This window comes from Mesoplodon bidens, assembly GCF_964165515.1.
Source record: "Mesoplodon bidens genome assembly, chromosome: 10".
In the NCBI taxonomy this organism is placed as follows: Eukaryota; Metazoa; Chordata; class Mammalia; order Artiodactyla; family Ziphiidae; genus Mesoplodon; species Mesoplodon bidens.
Window position 1 is genome coordinate 31,368,330 of NC_138172.1, and position 18,896 is coordinate 31,387,225.

Sequence of the window (18,896 nt, forward strand, 5' to 3'; positions counted from 1 at the left end):
TTGTAAACATGACTGTGACCCTTTTAGAACATGGCAAACACACTAACAGAGTAACTAATGAGTCACTTTCCTCTTCATTCTTTTTTCTTTCTTTCTTTCTTTCTTCTGAGATATTTTTAGTTATCTACAAGCATAGCACCCACTTAAGAAGACCCATCATGGTTTTACCTCCCCTGAAAAGTGGAATGGGTACTGGGAGAGTACCTAGTGTACTAAATAAGGACAGTTTATCAAGAGGGGAGAAAAATTAGAACTCATCACTTCCCCAAGCAAGTCTTCTATGGTCTAAAATAGAGATCTGTCTTTTTAAAGTTGGGAAAAGCAAGAGCACAGGGAAGTCTAAGGTGGGGCCCCTGGGCAGGAGCATGGGGCCTCTCCCCTGAAGGCAGGGGGCTCCAGAGGCTGAAGCAGTGAGGAGCATTAGCTGACCTAAGGCTAGAAAACCATTAAAAAAAAAAAAAAAAAGGTGGGAATTCCCTGACGGTCCAGTGGTTAGGACTCAGCGCTTTCACTGCCAGGCCAGTTTGGGGAACTAAGATCTCACAAGGCCCGAGGCGCAGCCCAAAAAAAAAAAGGCAAACATTTCTTCCTATCTTCTTTTTAACTGACTGGATTCCAGGTTAATTGTGAAAGATAACCCTTTCCCTGACGGTGAATCCCAGCGTTCCAAACCAATGTGCCCCACTGCCCAGAGGAGAATCCCTTCAGCGAGGCCCACGTGGGGCAGGGCAGGCTGACCACTGCCGACCTGGGGGGGCTCTGGGGGGATGCTGGGGGCACTGCCTGCCCCACCCCCAGCAGCTGAGTACCCTGGAGAGGAGCTCACACACTTGGGCTTGGAAGCGGGGAGGAAGGCTGTGAGCTGGCAGGAGAGCAGAACCAACACACTGTTCGGAGAAGGACTACAGGGCAGACCTGTGTATCCTAAAGATGGAAACTGCTTTGTGTTTGTGTAGTTTTGAGAAAAAGAGGCAGTTCTTCGGGCCAGAGCCATCAATTTTGAGTCTAGAATGGGTTTCAGACTTTGACCTGGGTAGATAAATTCTGGAAGCGCCAACATTCTAAATGAATTCATCTCTTCTTGTGCCTTACTTATTCCTTTTCTTTGTAATTTATTTTTTTTAACTGAAGTATAGTTGACGTACAATATTATATACAATATTATATAATATTATATAAGTTACAGGTGTACAATATAATGATTCACAATTTTTAAAGGTTATAATCCATTTATAGTTATTATAAAATATTGGCTATATTCCCTGTGTTGTACAATATGTCCTGGTAGCTTATTTTATGCATCACAGTTTGCGCCTTATTTATTCTTAACCCTTCTTCCTGTTATTCAAGTTCTCAGTCACTCTGTGCCCACAAGGCCCTGTTTTCCCTCCTCCAGCTCTCCAGATATGAAACTTCCCTCTCTCTCCAGTCATGCTCACAGACTGGGTTTCTACAAACTGCCAGCTCTCTCTTCAAAAGTGTTGCTTAAAATGATAAACTTCAAGCAAGAAGGGCTAGAATTCTCTTGCAAGGCATTCATAGCTTATACTTGACAGTACTTTACTGCTTATAAAGCCCTGTTGTGTACATTATCTACCTCATAAAGACCAGACATTCTCTTAAAAGACAGCTTCAAAGTATGGAAATTACTTGTCCAAGGCCACCTGGAAAGTGGTGGAGCTACGACCCAAGCCCGGGGTTTCTAACTATTCTTTTGGAGCTCTTTTCACACCAGCCAAGCAGAGCGTTTAGCAGCACAGGCCCTGTAGTGCACCTGAGAAAGCAGGCGCTCAGGAGAAATCAAGTAGATGGGCAAAGACAGAACCAAGTTTAAATCTTGGCTCTAGTATCCCCCACTTGTGTGACCTTGGTCAAAGTCCTTTAATGCCACTAGTGCCTCAATTTATTTGTCTGTAAAATGGAGCTATAAGTATAATCCCTGCTCATTGGATAGGGAGGTATTCATGAGGATTAAATAAAACAGTAACTATAAATCACTTAGAACAGTGCCTAGCACAGAATAAACACTCAAAAGACGTTAAACACAATTATTAACAACAACAACAGTAATAATTTGGGTCTCCTGCTTACTAAGCTTTCCCCAAATACTCTTCTGCAAATCTTTTGTTTAAACACACACACACACACACACACACACACACACACACACACACACACACACACACACACACACGATGGCAAGGCAACAGGTTTGTCTCCTCCCAAAGGGAGGGTAGGAGCAAATATCTGTGTGTCAATTAGGACCGTCTAAACCACTCAGCTCCATGAATATAGAGTGTAAACACGAGTTGGTGACACTGACCATGACATAAGTCAAGATAGTATTTTAAAGTTCTTGAAAGAATGATCTAGAGGCAGGAAACAGAAACCTTAGCAAAAAAAGAAAGTGCTAGGAATGTTCTCACTGGGAAAAAAAAAAAGCTTTAGAGAATCCCACCCTACCGGATGGAATTGCCAGCAGACTTAAGGAAACATTCCTCCCATCAATTTGGTAAGGATTTCAAGAGGAGGCCCATGGCAGGGAAGTACAGTAAGAAACAGGAGAGGCCCCAGTCCTTACACAAATGCTGGAAAGGGCTCATGAGAGTAAGACCCCTTCGCTTAGAAACATCTGTCACTTCTGCCCCGTCTGAAAGCAACTGAGCTGAAAACCACCCTCAGCTACCACGAATGTGCTTAAAATTGATGCTTTCAGGAAGAAAGGCAATGCTATCAAACTGAACTTGCCTCAGTTGATCTATTGCTGAACAAACTGCCAAAGGGCAGGGTCCACAGTGGGTTTAGAGGATGCTTGATTAGAACTGTGAGATAGTCTCCTCTGACTCCCACGCTTTTGCCTTCTACAGAGGACATAACCCAAACCCAGACACTGAAAGTGACTCACTCAAGGTCTCTCAGTAACTAAGTGTCCTGAGGGCTTACTGTGTATCAGGCGCTGTTCTAACTCCATGGGCATGGAACTCTCTGGATCCTCGTAATAAACCCACTAGGCAGGCAGTGTTATTACCCTCCTTTACAAATGGGAAAATGATGCCAAAAGCTCAGCCTCTCTGTACACCACTGCCAAATCAAATCTCGGGGACAGAGTTTTGGGTGAAGTAGAAAAGGATGGCTTTATTACTTTGCCAGGCAAACGGGGACACAGCAGGCTCCTGCCTGGAGAAACTATGTGTCCCCACCCCAGAGGATCTGATGAAGGGTTTGATAACAACAGGTCCAAGGGTGGAGTCTCTGACAAGATCAGGGCGTGTGCCGGACTTGCACTTCCTTAATCTCATCTCAGGTGGTTTCCTGGCTGCTCCTCCCGTGATTAGCAACTCTTCCAATCTGCCCTTTGGAACTCAGGGAAGGTCATGGAGCCTGGAGTCTTGCCTACAAGAAACAGAGGACAAGAGGGCCTCCGTGCCCGGGAGTCCCACAGAGCCTCACTCGGTTTCAAAACCTGATGCCCAGGAAGGTCAAGTATCTTCTCCAAGGTCCCAGAACTACTGAGTGGTGATCCTCAAGTTTAGGTTCCACAGCGCAAGGTGTAATTTCCAAGGGCTCCCAGAGCCAGTTGTGTTTGAGATGCTACCTTTAGCAGGAATTGCTTTTCTAAACTAGCCCTTGAAAATGAAGAATTTTCCTTCATTTCTTGAGAAAATTGCATTTTATCATAAAGCTGGAAGACACTATGCTTGACTTAGTTCCCAGATAAACCATAAATGTGGCCTAGAAGTAAAGACATAAATTGGAGTAAATGTGATTCCAGCAATAAGACAGGCAGCGTGCAGAGAGGCGGCAACATAGATGATGAGAAGCCTGGCGTCCTGTCCTGGAAGGAAAAGGACCAGTCTAAGCAGGGGCTTCCGAGCCAGAAGTTGCCACCCGTAAGCTGAGAGCCTTGCCCTCACCCAGCAGAGACCCTGAAGACAGACCAAGTCCAAGCAAATCCACCCATAAGGATTTACTGAGCATCTCCCATGGGTACGGTAGCATGAGACTATCACCAGTTTGTAGCTCACTGATGCCCTGTACAGAACAGAAGCTCAAGATGTCACTTTGTTGGTGGACTAGTTTTTTCAGGTGGAGATTCTCTATTTAAGAAGGGGAACCACTGGGAGAAAAAAATTACCACAGGTGGACCCCAAGGAAAGCACTTGCTTGAATTGTATCTATCATTTTGGAGCTCCTGAGAGGGTGCTGGCAATGTGAGGCCACCTCAGCTGGGGCCTTGTCTGTCTGCTCATCTCTGTGACCCAGCGCTTAGCACAGTGCTGGGCGCACAGCAGCTCTCAATAAATGCATCTTCAGTAGCTGAATGAATAAACTCACCATGGGTGGCTCGCTTAGGGCCTGAAATGCTAGGTTGATAGGCAAATACTATTATTTTTATGAGACGCGTTACAATAAATAACCAGCAGAGGTCAGAGTACAGTCTCTGGGGCTGAATCAATAATTTTATCAATAAAACATTAAAGGACATAAAGGAAAAGAGGGAGCCAATACTTGCTGGGAACCTTCCATTTCTGCCAGGCATCATGCTTGTGGCCTCACATATGTTTCCCTCTGAAACTTTACAACTCCCCTTCAGGATAGGGAACTATCCACCCAACTGCTCCCTCTCGCCTCAGACGAAGTTTTTTCCAACCTTGAGTCTAATTACAAAAGATTCCTCTTTTTCTTCTTGTTCTAAAAGTTACCTCATCTCATGCAAACCTGCTACTGTATGAGAATCCTCCCACCGAGAACTCAGGTCAATTAGAGGATTCATCAAAAATAATCCATATAGACTGAATTCTCCAAGGCGTTTAAAAATGAGCACTGGCAGGTAACTTCCCACATCCAATGCACACAGCAAAGTGCTCTGAGCTACCGGATAGACACCTCATTTGTTAAAGGAGGCTTCATGGATTCTCACTATTCTCTCCAGTTTTCTTAATATGTCTAAGTGGTGTGAAATTAATATCCTATCTTCTAGAAAATGCCTCAGCATGATCTGGGCAGTGGCTCCCCCCAAATTTCTGATCGGCCTATACAGGTCACCTCTACAAAAGACAGAGAAGTATATTTTCTATATTGATCAATATTTGGAAGCTTTCTTGTAAAATCTGCTGACAAAGTCAGAAACGAAATAGAATATTATCCCCCATCAGCCAGGTGCTTTGCTATTAAAATAGGCCCTGGGCCCAGAACACTCAACAGCAAACTACCAGTAACCAGGCTCGGCCAGCAAGGAGAGACACCCACCAGACAGATGCGAGGCCTTCAAACCAGTCCCCTTACATTTGACTGTTGTTTTGGGGGTTTTTTTTTGAAGGTCAGTTAGAAGCATTTGAGGGCTGTCGGGTAATGCTCTTGGTAGCTCCTGGGCACCACTTTAAGCCTTAATGAATATGGTGTCATCAACTCATAAATCAACCCCAGCCCATGACTCTCCCTCCAGACAGCTGCAGCAGCTCTTCTAAGCACAGCCAGCCGACAAGCTCTGAGTGGCAGAACCGACTTCTCTGACAACCAGAACATCTGGTTCAGTTAAGAAGTGAAAGGAGATACTGGTGCCCCAGTGTGTTTTTATGAGGCTTGCAAAATGGTTAGGAGAGAGCTATTAGTTCAAAAAAGAAAGAAGCAAGATAGCATTATGAGGCCACTCCATAGAATTAGAGATAATTTTTATAAGTATTCCCTGAAATAAACTTTTTACATTTTTCAAACAAAACTCCCAGTATCTGTCTGATTTAAGTCACAAAGGCAAAACAAAGGCTAGCTAGCCACAGAAAAATATTCAGGTGATGAAATGCAGAGCAGAATAAAGCACAAATAGTTATCAGGAAATCAGAAGCTCGGTGGGTAGTTCACTCCCATACCCAGGCATTTCACCAGTTGTGCTCTGTGACAAAGCCGACACTATGACTGGGCTCCCTGAGGAGAGAGCCCTGGCAGGACCCGGCCCCTGGGCAGCAGCGCGATTGTTTTGTTCAGCTGAGCGCGTATCCAGACAGGCTGTGATCTGAGGAGCCTGCGTGAGGCTTTTCAGCAGAGAGAGCGAGCTGGAGGTGGGGGCAGTGAGCAGCCCTGAAATCCGACTTTAGAGACCTGGACCCTCGTCTCTCCCAAGTGACACTGCTAATCTGCGCTCCCACTGGTTTCTCTGGAGGAGGCTGGTCCCCTCTGACCCCTGAGATGTTTGGGCCAAGGTGAGAAGAGAAAGCCCCACCCTCCTCTCGGGCTGGTGCAGAAGGGAAGGCAGGTTACTCCGCCTCCTCACTAACCTGCTGTGGAGGGTGGAGTCGGCGATGACGGGGATGTGAGAGGTGAGCTGGCCCCAGATCCTGCTAAGAGAAAACACAGAGAGACCCTCATGGGGACCAAAGGAAGACATCTGGAGCTTGGTCGGAGCCGGCACCCACCACTGTCTGAGATTCTGCACTTGGCTGAGTGTGTGAGCCTTGTGGGAAAAAGCGAGGTGGGGCAGAGAATTCAGGGACAGGACCCCTGACCACAGGCGTCCAACCCGCTTCCTTCCCCAGGCCTCATTGCCTCCCACTGCTCCCCACAGCCTGCCTGGTTTGCAACCAACTTTGTGCAATCCAATGGCTTATGCAACTGGCTGCAGTGTCTCTTCCTGACCCAAGCCCTGTCCTTGGGTAATGAAGGACAAATGACAGTGCCACAGCAGTAGAGGTGACAGAGAGGTGCAGAGCAACCTGGTGGAGGCCTCTCCAAAAGAAGCGAGAGTTCCCCACCACATCCACCCAGGAATACTCTCTGGAGAAGTTCCATTTTACCAGCAGGCATATTCAATGGATTAGGATCCGCCTACTCAGTGTGTGGATTTCCCAGGCCTTTTCTTACCTGAAATTCAGTAAATACCATGATTTACATTTAAATAATGTACATATTCCCATACGTTGCATGTTTTTTCTGGACCTAGTAACCTTTTTATATTTCAAATATTGCCAAATTCCCAGTATCTCCTCCATTGCTCAGAAATCCCCAGAATACGTCCTCCTGGCTTGACATGGAAGTAGCTCAATGAGCAGATGGAAGCTCCCACATGAGCTCCCTCCCTCACATGGCAGTCCTATCAAGGGATTACCAAAGCTCCTGGAGGGCTGAGGCCATGCCCCTGAGAAGCCACTAGCTGTCCTGGGGCAGCCTCCCACTACCTCCCGCACACCCACAAGACGTGGGGGGCACAGCACGGACACTGAACACGAGGAGAAATGTCCTAATGAAGCCACACCTCCCTCCAGCTGAATACCCTTCCACCATCTGCAATATCCTCTCGCCTCCCTGTAAAAGGGAGAGGCGTTTCACTGAAAAAGATGGTGAAATTCAACCCGTCCTGATATCATACTGCTTGTAGGGCTAACACAGATTTTAAGGGGAAGAAGGTTTGAATTTGGGATTCCAGTGGGGTCTGGAGATGATCTATACATTTCCATCAACTGCTACTTTGCTTTCCTAAACTCCCTGAGGTGGTGTCTGGGAGTCCTTGGCGTCCCATCCAGCTGCATCTGGCAAAGAGCCTTGCAGGCAGGCAGGGCCTCAGGAAGGTGGAGTACACCAAGCCAGGCTTTCTCTGCTTTATAAAGAAGTAGATGGGGCTTCCCTGGTGGCACAGTGGTTGAGAGTCCGCCTGCCGATGCAGGGGACACGGGTTCGTGCCCTGGTCTGGGAAGATCCCACGTGCCGCGGAGCGGCTGGGCCCGTGAGCCATGGCCGCTGAGCCTGCGCGTCCGGAGCCTGTGCTCCGCAATGGGAGAGGCCACAACAGTGAGAGGCCCACGTACCACAAAAAAAAGAAAAAAAGTAGACGCTGGACAGAGTGCCTGCCAGGGTGACAGGCTAGTTGGAGACATGAGTCTCAGCCTAGTGATGACAATGACTGGCCTATGTCCATCCCATCAACCATGGAGAAAACAGACCTCCAACTCTGAAATTACCCGCCGGCCACAACAGCCTCCAGCCCCTTCTCCTCTCCCAGTCTCCATCCCCAAGGAGCCTGCCTTGGTCCCCACAGGGACCTTCAGGGCCTGGAGCCTCCCCTCCTTCTCTTCCCTTCTAGCTCTTCCCTCCAGAGTCCGTCTCTGGGTTGGCTCTCCAAGCAGTGGTGCTGGCATGATTCCCACCCTCCCTCTGGAGTCTATAATCTTCTCCCATCCCAACTCTTCCAATTTCAGCTCTACCCACACTGCCTGCATTCTCTGGCTATGGCTAGACCAGCCTTCAGGTCTTGTGAACCCCTCACTTCCTCTTCTCTTGCCCCTGGCAGATGTCTTCCTCACTGCCTTCCCTGAGAAGACCTGAGAAGGCATGAGCTGTGAACACCCTCAATTTCCTCCCCTCCTTCCACTTTTAAACACCTCTACTCTTCACCTACCCCTCCTGGCTCCTGACACCAGGAAGGGATGGATGGGTTTCCTCCAAGGCTGAGACTGACAGCTGGGCTCTTGATGCTAACCCTTTGACCCCCAGCCCCCTCACTCCCCCCAACAATCACTCTCTCTTTTGCATCTTCAACTTCTCCGTCTCTATTTGGTCCTTATCCTGCCTGGAAGTATATGCAGCTATCCCTCAACCTAAAAAAACCCTCCCCTTCCTTTGGCCCTCCAGGACTAAACCAAACCTGCCCCTGTTAGGATGAAACCTTCCCTTCTCTATGTGGAACTCTACTTCACAGACCATAAGGCAGAAGAACTAGAAGGTCCCAAGGGGTCACTTGATCTGATTTCCAAAGATGGGGACATTAGGGCCCAAAGCTAGCAGGGCTGGGCAAGGGGCATCCAGGAGTGACAGCAAGGATAACCAACTCATGACACTGCACTCTGTGCCATCTTGGCCCTCCTGGAATGTTGCATTTTGCAATCCCCACACACTACAGAGGCCTTTCCTTGATGCAGGAGGGCATATCCTTCTGCCATGTGGGGACCAAGCAGAGGGCAGGATTTAGGGCCATTTCAGTTCCTATAGGCTCTGCTGATAAACAGGAGGCCTTGCATTGTAAGTTGGGTGGGTTTTTCTTCCAGGGCTGATGCTGCCGTCAGCGAGGAGGCTGGTTACCCAGTAAGCTCTGAGGTGCCTTCTAGCACTTGAGTCCTGTGAGCCTCTGAATGCTGGGGCAATCCTTCCCTGGGGACAGAGTCCTTTTGTTCTCTGCAGTGGTCACCACACTGCCCAGGAGAACCCAAGAACCCTTGACTCCTGGTCCTAACCTTTGGGACCTGGGCCCCACTACAACCTATAACCACTTACCTGAATTATTGGAGTTGCTGTATTTTGCTGAATGCTCTTCACTATTTTCAAGAGCAGATCGTTTTGACTTCTTTAAAAATAAAAAATAGAGGAGGAAAAGCAAAGAATAAACATACCAGAATAAAAACATTTTCCAGGCACAGTTAGACTAGCTACACACAAAGTCATATTTGGCCTCATAACTTAATACAGTGAAGAAGCCACAAGCCAAAACTAAAGGGAGAAATAAAACCAAGAATGCTGAGTTTACTCTCTCAGGTCAGTCATTCCCCGCAATTACATTAAGGCCATAATCAGCCCAGCAAACCAGGAAACTCTATGGTCCATTTCTCTGCTGATATTATATGGCTTTTCTTTCAGAAGCTGCAAACCAGTCATCTGGAAATGGTTTTAGCTTTCATGGAGATAAAGCACAGAATCTTTCATTAACTAAATGGGCATCATTAACCTAGAACTTTTTTCACATGTAGTCAGGAATTCGCAAGAAAGAATTCAGAGAGACACCGGACTTACCTTTCGAGCTAAGATCTTCCTCTTTTTTCTTTCTTCTTCGGATCCATGGTGAGACTGAGCTCTCGTCAGTCTTCGATGCTGGTGGATCTTTAAGAGACCACAATTCACCACAACTGTAAGCATATCCTACACTAATGAAAATCTCTAACATGTTTTGCCAAATCAAAACATTTGGATGAAAAATCTTTCCTTGCTCAGCCTGTCTGCCTCCAAGCTTGGGTCTAGATGTCTGGGAGAAGAGTGTGCCAACAGATGAAGACCTTTCTCTCTCCCCGAGTTCCTTCCTGCCTTTCTCTCTCTTACGGAAAATGAGTGTGGTCCCCAGCGCCTTTGGAGCATGGAGTGTGTGTGCCCCACCACCACCCAGTCTGTCCTGATCATAAAGGATGACTGATCTTTGTGGACATGTTTGTTTCCCCCACAGGCTGAGCTCCTTGAGGGTAGGACTGTGAAGTACTTGGCTGTCTCGCAGCATTGAACATGGAGCCTGGTCCAGAGCAAGTATGCAAGAACTGTTTATGGAATGAACACTCAGTTACAAGTAAATCACTGTGATCACCACAGCAGAGGATGGGGACACTAAAAGATCAAAAGGCAACGAGGAACTATTAGCAGTTTACCTGTTTCTGTTCTTCAATTAGCCTCTTTTCTATACATTCTTTGGCAATTCTCAATGCCTCTTTTAACTTTGTGGGGATCTGAAAGAAGAGAAAGTACATAATCTATTGAGTAAAATAGCTGGAGAGTCTCTCAAGTCCCAGTTTGAATAAAAAACAGTTGCTAGTCAAGGAAGAGGACACCTGGAATGAAATCAGTTACAAGCTGTCCACTTGACTCCTATCCTGGCCACTTTTGGTATCCCCAAACACACTCACCTCATTAGCATGTTTTAGCAATAAATATATAAAACTAACACATAAATAAGCATGATGTATGTTTCAAGTATTTCAAGTTATTCTCAAGGAACCCCAAATTACCAAAACAATCCTGAAAAAGAAGATGGAAACTGGAGGCCTCACGCTCCCTGATTTTACAATGTATTACAAAGCTACAGAAAACAGTGTGATACTGGCAATAAAGACAGACACACAGACCAATGGAACAGAGAGCCCAGAAATTAACCCTCATGCCAAAAGCACACAGTGAGAAAAGGACAGTTTCTTCAATAAATGTTGCTGGTAAAACTGGATATCTACATGCAAAAGAATGAAGCTGGACCCCTACCTTACACTGTATGCAAAAATTAACTCAAAATTGGATTAAAGACCTAAACCTAAGACCTAAAAACATAAAACTCTTAGAAGAAAACATAGGGAGAAAGCTTTGTGATAATGGATTTGGCAATAATTTCTTGGATAGGACACCAAAAGCACAGGCAACAAAAGCCAAAATAGACAAATGGGACTGCATCAAGCTTAAATCAAGCTTAAAACTTCTGAACATCAAAGGAAACTATCAACAGAGTGAAAAGGCAACCTACGGAATAGGAGAAAATAAATGGAAATCATACATCTGATAAGGAGTTAACATCCAGAATATGTAAAGAACTCCTACAACTCAAAAACAAAAACATAAGTAATCAATTAAAAAATGGACTTGAGGGCTTCCCTGGTGGCGCAGTGGTTGGGAGTGCGCCTGCCGATGCAGGGGACGCGGGATCGTGCCCCGGTCCGGGAGGATCCCGCGTGCCGTGGAGCGGCTCGGCCCGTGAGCCATGGCCACTGGGCCTGTGTGTCTGGAGCCTGTGCTCCGCAGCGGGAGAGGCCGCAGCAGTGAGGGGCTGGCGTACCGCAAAAAAAAAAAAAAAAATGGACTTGTGACCAAAAATGGATTATGCCACAATAAACCTGAAAAAATAAAATAAAATAAAGAGCAGAAAATCAAAGGAAAAAAATGGCAAAGGACTTAAACAGACACTTCTCCAATGAAGATACACAAATGGCCAACAAGCATATGGAAAGATGATCAATATCTCCAATCATGAGAGAAATGCAAACCAAAACCACAATGAGATATCACCTCACATATTAGGATGGTAACTATCAAAAAAACAGAAAATAACAAATGTTGGTGAGGATGGAAAAAATTGTACACTACTGGTGGGAATGTAAAATGGCACAGCAGCTATGGAAAATAGTATAGAAGTTCCTCAAAAAAATCTAAAAATAGAATTACCAGTAGATGATCCAGCAATCCTACTTCTGGGTATATATCCAAAAGAACTGAAAGCAGGATATCAAAGCATGCCCCATGTTCATTGAAGAATTATTCACAATAGCCAAGGGATGGAAGAAACCCACATGTCCATTGATAGATGAATTGATAAATAAAATGTGGTATATACACACAGGGGAATATTATTCAGCCTTAAAAAGGAAAGAAATACTGTCACATGCTTATAACATGGATGAACCTTGAGGACATTACACTGGGTGAGATAAGCCTGTCACAAAAGGACAAATCCTGTATGATTCCGTTTATATGAGATATCTAAAAGGTAAAATGTGTTTGCCAAAGGGCTGCGGGTGGAAAAATTGGGAGTTGTACTTAAGATGGTTCTCGAGTTTCGGTTTGCAAGATGAAAAAGTTCCAAAGATCTTTTACACGACAATGTGAATACACTTCACACCACTGAGTAGTACACTTAAAAATGGCTAAGAGGATACATTTTACATGATGTTTTTATCATAATTAAAAACAAAAAATATATATAAAGCTTACTGGAACACACACACACAAATTCAAGTAATTATAATATTTTATAACTTCAGAGGGATTTTCTCTGTGAAAGACTTATTTCCTCCCTCCCTCCCTCCCTTCCTTCCTTTCTTTCTTAAGACTTATTTTCTGAATTTCACAAGATTAAGTTTTTTCTTACTGGAAGATGCTGTTAACAAAAGCTTAGTGTGGTTCTGAGCTTGTCATTTCTTAATTTATTAGTTTTTCAAACCATGAGGAGTTCAGGCCTAGAAAACAGACACTCAGACCATGTTCAACTTTTTGTCTCTATTATTCTTTTAAAAATTTAAGTTTAGGGGACTTCACTGGTGGTCCAGTGATTAAGAATCTGCCTTCCAGTGCAGAGGACGCGGTTCGATCCCTGGTCGGGGAACTACCATCCCACATGCTGCGGGGCAACTACTGAGCTCGCGTGCCTCAACTAGAGAGCCTGCGTGCCACAAACTACAGAGCCCATGCGCTCTGGAACCTGTGTGCCACAACTAGAGAGAAGCCTGCACGCTACAACGAAGAGCCTGCGCGCCACAACTAAGATCCGATGCAGCCAAAACCAAATAAATAAATAAAACGAATATTAAAAAAAAAATTTAAGTTTAAAAAAGTTTTGAGTAGGTAATACACAGTGATATGGTTCAAAACTCAGAAGGCATAAAAAGGGTATATCCACAGTAAAAAACATCCCACCTAGTCCCCCACCATGGAGGCAACCAACATCACCCGTCTCTTGTGTATCTTTCCAGAAAGAAAACAGACATACAAGAGATTAACACTGGTTTTTAAGATCACAGTGTCTTTGCTGCAGGCTCTCTGGCTTGGAGGAAGAACAAGGGGTGATGATAACCCCTGGGCTGGACTACTAGGGTTGAGGAGAGCACACTTATTTACAAGGCTGAATGCGTTTCCTGAAGAGTTTCAGTAACAAAGACATGAATTTAAAAGGTTTTTTTTTTCCTACATCAGATCCAAAGAAGCTATTATTGTCAGAACTCCTCTAACTGGCAAAAAACAGGACAGAGGAAAGCTTCTCCCTTGCCTATAAATCTTCTGACCCCACCCTGTTTGGGGTTTTCCTTCTTTTTTTCCCCCTGCTAAATGTAATTTCTTCGTAAGAGTTTTACAGGTTTTGGGGGAATAGAGAGAGGAGAAAGAGAAATATCCTTCATCTCTCTACCCAAAACAATGCTAACAGTGAGTGCCCAGCCCTGAACTAGGCGTTCTCAGGGATCATCTCAGTTGTCCAGTGACAACAGACAAGTTTTACTCACCAATTCTACACAACGAGTAAACGTAGACCCAAAGAATAGGTCCTTGCCCATATATCAGTGGCTCTCAAATGAGAGTGATTTTGCCCCCGTCCCCTCCCTAGGGGACAGTTGGCTGCATCTGGAAGCAGTTTTCACAGTCACACAGCTGTGGGGTGGAATGACAATACTACTTGTATCTAGTGGGTACAGGCCAAGGGTGCTGCTCAACATCCCACAACGCACAGCAGAGCCCCAGCAACAAAGAACAGCTACCTGGTCCAAAGTGTCAAAGGTCAGGGCTGAGAAACCCTGCCTTAGATAAATGGCTGGTATCATGAAAGCAAAGCAAGGCATCAACCTGGTTTGGGGGAGTTCCAAAGCCCCTGCTCCTTTTTTTTTTTTTTTTCCTTTTTTTAAATTGGGATATAGTTGTTTTTACAATGTTGGGTTAGTTTCTACTGTACAGCAAAGTGGAGTTCCCTGTGCTATACAGCAGGTTCTCATTAGTTATCTATCTTCTACATATTAGTGTATACATGTCAATCCCAATCTCCTAACTCATGCCACCCCGCTTCCTCCCTTGATGTCCATACGTTTGTTCCAAAGCCCCTGCTCTTTGCATAACACCACATAACACTGCCACTTCCCAGGATACTTCCTTCCAGTCCTTATTCTGGACAGAGGGTTTTTTTTTTTTTACACACTGTATTTTATATCCTGTTTTTTCCCCTTAGCCCAAATAATAATCATTTTCCAGGCTACTACAATCTTTATAAATTTTACTTTTATTAGATAAAACGCATTTAATCCAATACATGTACTTAAATTATTAAGCTATTCCCTCATTATAGGATATTTAGATTATTTGCAATTTTTCTTTATTAAAATAAAGAAGGCTGCTGGCCATTCCCGTTCCACAAGGATTAAGCTGCAACCCACTGCAATTGCCCCCGGAAGGTTCACCCTGGGGGGAATTCAGGGTGGAGAAAAACAGGAAGCATTCTGTGCTTTGGATATACAGGACCCTAGAGAGTTAAGATGCCTATCTAAGGAAAAATTCCAATGACCCCAGATTCTTGGCATCTTTCATACACAGAAAAACACTAAAATCATTAACTTCAGGTGTCTGTCTTCTGTGATTAGCAGTAATCTTTTTTTTTTTTTCCTTTGCGGCACGCGGGCCTCTCACTGTTGTGGCCTCTCCCATTGCAGAGCACAGGCTCCGGACACGCAGGCTCAGCGGCCATGGCTCACGAGCCCAGCCGCTCCACGGCATGTGGGATCCTCCCAGACCAGGGCACGAACCCGTGTCACCTCCATTGGCAGGCAGATTCTCAACCACTGCGCCACCAGGGAAGCCCTAGCAGTAATCTTTTTACGCTTGACTACATGTTTTTTTCCAGCAAAAAGTTCATATATATCCTGGCCCCTCCCCTGCCTCTTCGTAGTTCCTTAGAGCTATCTAAGAGGCTGTCTCCTGGCTACTGTCCTCAATAAGGTCCCCAAATAAAAATGCTCTTAAGTGTGCATTCTTCCAGTCCACACTTATAAATACTGTACCTTCTTTTTTTGATTAAAAAAAGTGCTAACTTTCCAAGTACACATTCATGTCACAAACCAAGAAATGATATAATTTGCTTTACCTTAAACTGTGGCTTTTCGGAAGTAGTTAGCAGAACATCACTGAATAATCTGTAAAGAAAAGAAACAAACAAAAATATCTTTCTTAAACCAGGTGCACTCCCAGAACAGGATCAAAGCAGAATGAGACAGCTTTCGCCCATCAAGTCCCCCACAACATCCCCCAGCCCCGGGCCAACCCACCATCTCGTGTTTATCAAACTCAAAGGAGTTTCCAGGCTACCCAAGGTGACCTCCAGAAACCCGCCACTCCCCACCATCTCGGAGCTCTCCAGGGGGACTGGGTCAGCCGTGTAGGGGAGGTGATTTCCCCACTGAGGGGTGAGAGTCTTCTCATGCTACATAGTGAATTAACGTTTTGAAAAGAAATTTGCACATTATTTATTGTATTTATATTATATTGCAAATAATATATGCAGTAGATATTTCTAAACAGAATAATTGGCTTTCCTTTTTTTTTTGCCCCAGAGGAGGACAACATTTATTCTAGAGCTCAATATAATAAAGACATGAGAGTAAGTAAAAAAGGAATTGTTCTGATTGGAATCCAATGAGAAAATAATTTTCTTCTAAGAAAAGTAGTGTTTCTCATGCTCTCTTAAAAAGAAATAGCAGCTCTGGGAGAATATAAATTCTCTCTTCAAAAGTGTGTTTTTTGTTTTTTGTTTTTATAAAGGGAGCTATTTATTATTTTTTTAAATACATTTATTTTATTTATTTATTTTTTGCTGTGTTGGGTCTTCATTGCTGCGCGTGGGCTTTCTCTAGTTGTGGCGAGCAGGGGCTACTCTTTGTTGAGGTGCGCAGCCATCTCATTGCGGTGGCTTTTCTTGTTGCAGAGCACGGGCTCTAGGCTCACGGGCTTCAGTAGTTGTGGCACGCGGGCTCAGTAGTTCTGGCTCGCAGGCTCTAGAGCACAGGCTCAGCAGTTGTGGCACACGGGCCTAGTTGCTCCGCGGCATGAGGGATCCTCCTAGACCAGGGCTCGAACCCGTGTCCCCTGCATCGGCAGGCGGATTCTCAACCGCTGTGCCACCAGGGAGGCCCAAAAGTGTGTTATTAAAAACAATAGCATGAGGAATTCGGAACTGTTTTGGCTAAAACAGGTCAGAGAATTTAAATAGTTGTCTGGGCAGTGCCCAAAAGGCTCTAAGTAAGTCTTTCCTTGAACGGTCCCCCTTTTTAAAAAACAGAAACTACATCACAGGTAGAAGTGACAGGGTTAACTTTTCCTCACAGCACTCCCTGGGCGGCCTGGAGGTGGAGACAGAACTCTCCTCCTCAAGGCTGAGGGTCCACTTATTTCCAGACAACACGTTTTGAACTGAACAGAGTTCACACCTCTCCAAGTGCTGTCTCAAGGCTGAAGCCCACACGGTAGAAAGACTTAAGTGAAGAAAAATTACCTGGATTCACTTTAGAACTGGAAGACTGGGAGAAAAATGTAAGAGCTTTGGAGCAGGGGGTGCGACTACAAACCCAAGTAAATTAACGTGGATACAAGCTGTTCCCTAACTACAGATGCATATGTTCTAAAAGTGTGTGTGAAAATTGTTTTGTTTCCCTGACTAGATCTATTTTTCCATGTTTACACTGTTATTAATGGTGGCTGCTTCAGGCGGCGAGGCACCAGTGTCAGTCAAACATTGGGAAGTCACATCCATGTGGCGGGGTCTTGGGCTGCTCTGTCCGTCACAGCCTCCTCAGGGCCTAGGACGGCTTCGGAGCTGGAGTAGACTTTCCCTAACACAAGGAATCTGAAGTTATCACCGCCTCCTCTGACCTCGGGCTGTACGTACCTCAAGCTGTCCCGCTTTATTTCCCCATACAATTGTTTCCCAAATACATCTGTTTACAGAGCAGTGGGTAAGTCGCAAGGCACAGAGTATAAGCTGAATCAATAGGAAGCATAACTAACATTTAATAAGCTCTGCTTTAGTAACTGGCACTGTACTAGGAATCATCGCAATGAATCCTCCCAACAGCCCTCTGAGGTGGGGGCTATTATTGTCCCCATTTACAGATGAGGAAACTCAGCTTCCAGAGGTTAGGAAACCTGCCCAAGGTCACCCAGGTAGAAGTGGTAAGGCTGGGCCCACCCCCAGGTCTGTCTAACCTCAGAAACATGCTTCTTAACCACCCTGCTGCCTTTCCATGAAGGAATAGAAAACATACCTAAAGGAAAGGCCGCAAAGCACTATTTCACCCACCTCACTTGACTATTCATAACGCTGTTTAAAGGAGAATGTCTCCTGAGCTCTACGCCCCAGCACAGTGCCTGGTACATGTCAGACGTTAGATACGTGTTACCCAGTGAGTAAATGAACAAACAAGTGCAGGGGAGGCCAGAGCCACGCTGCCCTCCTCCGAGAGGCCAGACCCTCCCCAGACAGCGGCTAGTGAAGCAGCCACAGCCGTGGGCCACGCGGTGCACTGAAACAGGGTGGCCCCCCTTCAGTACCTCCCAAGCGGGAAGTCCACGTATACAACGCCAACATGGACAGGGAGAGACACACGTGAAGACGACACTGATGTGAAGAGAGAGCAGTCAGGCTATGGTGCAGAGAGGTCACAAGGAAAGGTCAGGACATCATGCGGCAAGTGACCGTCAGCAAGCAGGTCATGGTGACTCTGCGGGGACGCTGTTGAGTCTCTACCAGGACCAGACACTTGGGCTAGTGGTCCACAGTTAGGAGGGTTACAGCCAAGGTGTGGGATTAACTTACGGCATCTGTAAGAGCCGGGAGACGGTGGGCATGCCATTTTTACAGGCTTCACAAGACAGCGTAGACTCCAACACGGCCACTTGAAATGAACAGATACACATTTTAGTTCCACAGAACATGCTGGCAAATCCACTTGGTGATGAAAAGTTTGACACCGCTTTGCAACAGCTGTCTGCGGGCTGATCAGGACAGTGTCAAAACTCTTCACGCACAGACAGATGGCATACGTGCCGGGGAGGGGGATGCTGGCAACACTGACACTACTGATGCCTCAAAAGAAATGGTTCAGGAACCACATGCTGACAGAAAGCTAAATATACTCCAGAGATAAGTGGAGGAGGGATTCAAGATATCATCCACAAATATGTTTGCTCTCTGAAGAGAGACGTAAACACTACACAGAAGTAAACTTCTGAACTTGAGCGACATTTCTCTGCTTGCCTGCTTTTAGTCAAAACCATCACACGAAATGCCAACTGTTAGTATCGCACCATCCCACACCTTGGATGATGTAAACAAAAGCAGCCAGATTTTTCTACTTGCAGGTAACTGTTCAGTTTCAGCTGTTCTGTTCAAACTCAACCCAAAGAAGTCTCGGGGCCCATTCTCTGGAACCACCTCATTTGATACAAAACTAACACTGGTGGAGGGTTGCCCCGCATGCCTGGAGGGCACAGTGGTCCAAGACCTGCCCTGCCCTCCCCTCCTCTGCTCCGGCAGTGAGTTCTGAGCTGGCTGTGGATGGGGATGAAAGGGTCCCCGGATGACTCTGCAT

At 45.7% G+C, this 18,896-nt stretch overlaps 1 protein-coding gene across 4 annotated transcripts in view; it reads right to left on the reverse strand.

The window, feature by feature from the left end:
- Nucleotides 1-18,896, reverse strand: part of PXK (PX domain containing serine/threonine kinase like) — a 77,267-nt gene that overhangs the window by 5,567 nt on the left and 52,804 nt on the right. For 2 of the 4 annotated variants that reach the window (XM_081246934.1, XM_081246936.1), the window contains exons 12-17: nt 18,122-18,200; nt 15,398-15,446; nt 10,392-10,469; nt 9,772-9,858; nt 9,259-9,328; nt 6,273-6,332 (exon numbers count right to left, since the gene is read on the reverse strand). In XM_081246934.1, the coding sequence (XP_081103060.1) occupies nt 6,273-6,332; nt 9,259-9,328; nt 9,772-9,858; nt 10,392-10,469; nt 15,398-15,446; nt 18,122-18,200 (423 nt within the window). Of the gene's footprint in view, nt 1-6,272; nt 6,336-9,258; nt 9,329-9,771; nt 9,859-10,391; nt 10,470-15,397; nt 15,447-18,121; nt 18,201-18,896 lie in introns of all 4 variants that reach the window. The other 2 variants (XM_081246933.1, XM_081246935.1) reach the window with 1 other exon arrangement.